The 5,271-nt window shown below is 44.8% G+C and overlaps 1 protein-coding gene across 2 annotated transcripts; it reads right to left on the bottom strand.

The window, feature by feature from the left end:
• Positions 1-454: 454 nt before the first annotated feature.
• On the bottom strand, positions 455-2,399 carry LOC311586576 (Y-linked testis-specific protein 1-like). Of its 2 annotated transcripts, none has more exons than XM_084762639.1 (2): positions 2,246-2,399; positions 455-1,453 (listed from the first exon to the last, which is right to left on the bottom strand). In XM_084762639.1, exon 2 carries the CDS (start codon positions 1,394-1,396, stop codon positions 602-604), a length of 795 nt encoding a protein of 264 aa, XP_084618765.1. In that variant the 5' UTR covers positions 1,397-1,453; positions 2,246-2,399; the 3' UTR covers positions 455-601. The 2 variants fall into 2 exon arrangements, with proteins under 2 accessions (XP_084618765.1, XP_084618766.1); XM_084762640.1 differs by having other exon boundaries at positions 2,228-2,394.
• Positions 2,400-5,271: the final 2,872 nt, after the last annotated feature.

Below are 5,271 nucleotides of genomic sequence, written 5' to 3'. Positions count from 1 at the left end.
ATCGAGACAAGATGGCATCCTTTACAATAAAATAAAATAAAAGCTGATTTTTCTCTGATTCCGAGTCTACATTTGGGTCCCTCTCTCTCTGATCAGCTTACTGTGTTTCCTCTTAAAGTCTCAAGACCACACACTCTGTGATGTCACTCCTTTCCCAATTGCTATGTTTCTCCCTCAAACTTCTCCCCTCCCCCGAAGAGTCTACCTATTTCCGGCCCCTCCCTCTTCACTGATCCCTAAAGATCTTTTCCTATTGCCCCGCCCCCATGCCCCGTCTCTAGTTATATCTTCTCCTCGTAGACCAGACCAGCTAAGTCCTGTTCCAGTTTTACCCTGCTGTGTTATTAGATGTACTTACTGTCCACAGCCTGAGTTGACACATGTCTTCCTTTGATCTCCCACCCACCACACACCCCGTCTCTTCCACCAAAGCTCTCAGTCACATTATGTTCACACATTTTTTTTATTTATTTTTAGAGCAAAACAAATTCCATTGAAACAGATATTGGGGGGTTATCAGAGACCCTTAGGTATCCAACACACGAAAAACAAACATCTCTTCCCCCCCAATTCTGCCTTGCCACACTTTGTGAATTTCACCTCAATATATCTTTTCCACCAAATCATAGACGTAGATATGGTTGTCGTTATCAAACTTGATGAAGTACACGGAAGGGCTGGCGAGAACTTGGTGAATGATCTTGCCGATCTTTTTGAATCGGTCGCCTTCGGTGTATTTCACATATCTGCCTTTCAAGAGGTCGTCTTCGTCCGTTTCTGACACCACTTCTGCTAGAGGGGCGTCAGGCACGATGCAGAGGTCACCTTCCGTGTAGTCATCCAGCAGCTGGTACATGTACAGGACTGGGTCTTTCTCATAGGTGATGTAAAACCAGTTATTCATGAGCGGCACTTGGGCCAGGACCATACCCCTCCACTTATCATTAGAGCCGTCGCTGCCCTCGAATCTGTGCTCCACGACTTTGCCAATCATGCTGCTTGCCAGATGGGCATCACTAAGTTGAGGACATGACACTTTACGAGGCAGGATCTTAAGCTTCGAAATCCTCTTGTCGCTGTGGAGCTCCAGGGCGTAGACGCAGTCAATTCCGTCATACTTCACCAAATAGATGGGAGGATGTGTTGACAGTCGGTCCAGGACGACGGCCTTCCATTGGGTGACTGGCTCGTTACCGTCCTTCCACAGGTGGGAAATTCTGCAGCCGACAATGCTCGTCACGGCCTGGGAGGGCCTGCTCCTCCTCTGCTTCCGGAGAGACAGCCTGCCCCTCTTCTTCATAGACATCTTTTTAATCATGGCGGTAGACCTAGTGCGGTAGGCCACAGCGCTCCTGGTCCACTGTCTAGTGGCTATCCTTCTGCGTCTGGGCTTCATGCTTGCCCACTATCTGGGTTTGAAGAACTTCTCTGCTTAAACGAGACACAAGGCTGCCTGCAAGAACAAAACGGGAGGAAGTTGGGCCGAGGCTCTTGTCTAGAACTTCAAAGTGGGTGAAGAAAGTAGTGATATAAACAGGTTTGGGTCTCTTAAGGAGATTTTTCTTTCATAACAATAAATCAATGGGAAAATTGACAAATGGTTCTCTACAGCTCAGAATACCATTCTCGGGGACACATTTCTTCCACCCGGAGGTGGTTTGCCTCTACTGAGAAACTTCTCTTCAAATGGTTAGGTCAGTGTGGGAGGTGGCATGCCTGTCCCCGAGCAGACCAGAGACAGGATAGCAAAGGAGCCAGAAGCGTGGCCACACCTGTCTTCCACCCTCGAGCCATGGGGCTAGGTGGCTGCACCCACAAATACCTGCCCCGGCACACAGCACACCACTCCACACTTTCTGTATTGTGTCTCCTGAGCCAGCTTCAGATTTACTGCGTGAAGCTGTTGAATCTATCCCATCATGGAAGTCAGTACTGTGAGCCCCACGACTAGTAGAAAGATCCGTTCGTCTAGGCAACAGCAGCCGTTTAGAAATAATATCTTCTAAACCACACACGGACAAAGAGGACCTTTGGCCTTTTAGTGGAATGGTGACTTTGATATCGTTAGCAAGGATAATAAATTCGGAGAAATCGTTGGCCTAGATCATATGCTCCGCCCCCCCCGCCCCGCCCCCAGCGGGAGAGGCTAACAACATACCAGGTGGAAGGGAAAACTCTTCTCTGTCTCGGACTACAAGGGTCCCAGTAACTTCATAAACATATTTACCCAAAGAAAATGCCTTACTTGTCCAGATTCTATCTTCTGAAAAGGCTTAGGTGCCCAAAGCCTGTTGAACAATTGCGGGGTTCAGGAGCCGAACTGGCTTCCAGACACCGCTGCGAGGACAGTGAACCCACCTTCACGGGAGTCTAGCGCCCCACCGAGTGCAACAGACACGTAACTTCAGTCCGCTGCTTTGTGACATCACCCAGGCTCTGCTTACGTCATAGAACCCCCTCTCTGGGCGGTACCTTCCTTAGTAACGCTTGGAACCGGTCAGCGTCTAGCTTCTCACACAGCCGCCTGGTGATCCAAAAAACAAAGTCCATACCCAAATATCCTGATAACTTGAATCACATTCTGCCCAAGTAGCTCACTCCCTGTATTATTATATTTTTAAGTCTTCGGTTTCTGAGTCACCGACATACTCGGTGGTTATTTTCCCAACTCCCATCCCTTAGTTATCTTTAAGCCATTCTTTGTATCAGAAATGTTGCCAGCCTCCCCGAGGCAGCCCACTGCATAACACACCAAAATTAGCTTTATCAAAACCCATAATTAGAGGAGGGCCATTTTTATTCAAACAAAGCTGGAATTTGACAGGATTAAATACCTTGAAGTCAATGGCAATCATGAATTATGGATCCTTTGCAAAGAAGGAGGAAAAAAATTAGCTCCTGGGCCTGCTTCCAAAGTCGGGATAAACTTATGACAAATCCGATATCGACCAGTCATATTTTAATGCCTTTACAATTTACCAGCACTTCTGGTTACAAGGAATTTATTAGGTCAAATGCAGTAAAACAAGATGAAATAGGTGAGGTAATTTTACTTTTGAAATATGAGTAGATAGGATATTGGATACAGGTAAATATAAAATTTATTTGTGAACTATAGAGTGCACTTTAATTGTTCATCCCACATAGTTCTTCAGAACTTGAAAAAGATCCTTTTTAGTATCTGTTCCTGTCCCCACTAGACCCTGTCCATCCTCCTCCTTTTCCCAAATAGTTCCCTTCTACCTTAATGTGTGTGTGTGTGTGTGTGTGTAAAGCGAATATATATATATATATATATATATTCTGAGTTGACTTATGGCAACTTTGTATGTCTGTCCATGTTTCTGAATGTAACTTCTGAACTTCTCCTTTTCTTCATTCTATCTCTGTCCTAAGCATGTTTTCCATTTTCCTTCACACTTTGAGTTTTACTTTTTCTCTGCTGATAATGACCCAGTACCATAATGTGACTGTTGGTCCACTATGTGGCAGACCTCAGTGTGGGCTTAATTCAAATGGTATGGTTTTCAATTTTTTCTCTTTCTTTCCCTCATCTTCCTCCTCCAGGGGTCTGATGAGATTTACAGTACTGGGAATTTGTTTACACACACACACACACACACACACACACACACACACAGAGAGAGAGAGAGAGAGAGAGAGAGAGAGAGAGAGAGACCATGATGTCTTTCTAAGAACAATAAACAGATAGGCAGTAAACACAAGAAAACTATGCTCACCATAGCCAGCAACTTGGGGAGGAAAGAGTTTATCTGACTTTACACTCCCAGACACTGGTCTGTTACAGAGAGAAGTCAGAGCAAGAACTCAAGGCAGGGATCCAGAGGCAGGAACTGAAGTAGAGGCCATGCAGGAACCCTGCTTGCTTGCTGCATGTGGCTTACTCAGCATTCTTTCCTTCTCATACAACCCAGGGCCACCTGCCTAAGGGGGTGGCCTAGACCCTCCCACATGGACGATCAAAACAAGGCGATTCTGCACAGATGTGGCCACAGGCCAGTGTGATGGAGGCAGTTCTTCAGCTGAGGTTGCCTTTTCTCAGGTTGTGTCAAGTTGACTATAAAAGCTAACTGGGACTCCTGCACTTTCATGTTCATTGCCACACTGACTACAGTAGACAAGCTGTCCATCACAGCTAAGGTTATTGGCTAAAGGAAATGTGGTATATATACAATTCTTGTTTTTGTTTTTTTTTTTTTTGAGATAGGGTTTCTCTGTGTAGCCTTGGCTATCCTGGACTTGCTTTGTAGACCAAGTTGGCTTCAAACTCACAGAGATCTACCTACTTTTGCCTCCCCAAGTGCTGGGATTACAGGTATGTACCATCGTGCCTGGCTACAATAATGTATTTTATTTTATTTTATTTATTTTATTTTTTTGTTTTTGTTTTCTACTTTTTTTCTCCTTTATTAATTTATTCTTGTTACATCTCAATGGTTATCCCATCTCTTGTATCCTCCCATTCTTCCCTCCCTCCCATTTTCCTCTTATTCCCCTCCCCTATGACTGTTCCTGAGGGGGATTACCTCCCCCTGTATATGTTCTTAGGGTATCAAGTCTCTTCTTGGTAACCTGCTGTCCTTCCTCTGAGTGCCACCAGATCTCCCCCTCCAGGGGACATGGTCAAAGGTGAGGCACCAGAGTATGTGAGAAAGTAATATCCCACTCTCCACGCTACTGTGGAGAGTGTTCTGTCCATTGGCTAGATCTGGGTAGGGGTTTAAGATTTACCGCCTGTATTGTCTTTGGCTGGTGCCTTAGTTTGAGCGGGACTTTTTTTTTTTTAATCTGTGCATTAAGAGTGAAGGGTTTTGTTCTCAGGAAATGGTTGGAGCTGGAAAGTATATTATCTTAAGTGAAGCAAGCCAAACTCAACATGACATTTGTGAAATTTTAGATTTTAACAAAGGACATTAAACAAAAGGGGGGTATTTAAGAAGAGAAAGGGGACCAATGGGGGGTGGGTGTGCACGTGGACATGGAGGATAGTGGTGAGGATGAAGATGATTAAAGGGCAGTATAAACTTGTGCAAAGTCACAGTAAAGCCCACCATTTCCCACATTTAAAGTACATTAATACAATGGAATCGAGTCTCAACAATGTGTCGATTAAATTGAGATTTTTTATAGTTTAGAGGTACTATAAATGCTACTTGTGTTTTTATTTCCACTGATGACTGTTGCTATTTTGAGCTTGATCCAGGTGACAGGATATGGCAAGGTGGTTCAGTCTTTGTACATGGATAGCCG

The sequence above is a fragment of the Acomys minous genome (genome assembly GCF_964271855.1).
Source record: "Acomys minous genome assembly, chromosome: 16".
Taxonomy (NCBI): Eukaryota; Metazoa; Chordata; class Mammalia; order Rodentia; family Muridae; genus Acomys; species Acomys minous.
Note: the sequence above shows the minus strand (reverse complement) of the source record. Positions and strands in the feature narration are given on the sequence as shown.

Coding starts and splice junctions, on each gene's coding strand:
- LOC311586576 (XM_084762639.1), bottom strand. CDS start 1,396: ATGAAGCCCAGACGCAGAAGGATAGCCACTAGACAGTGGACCAGGAGC.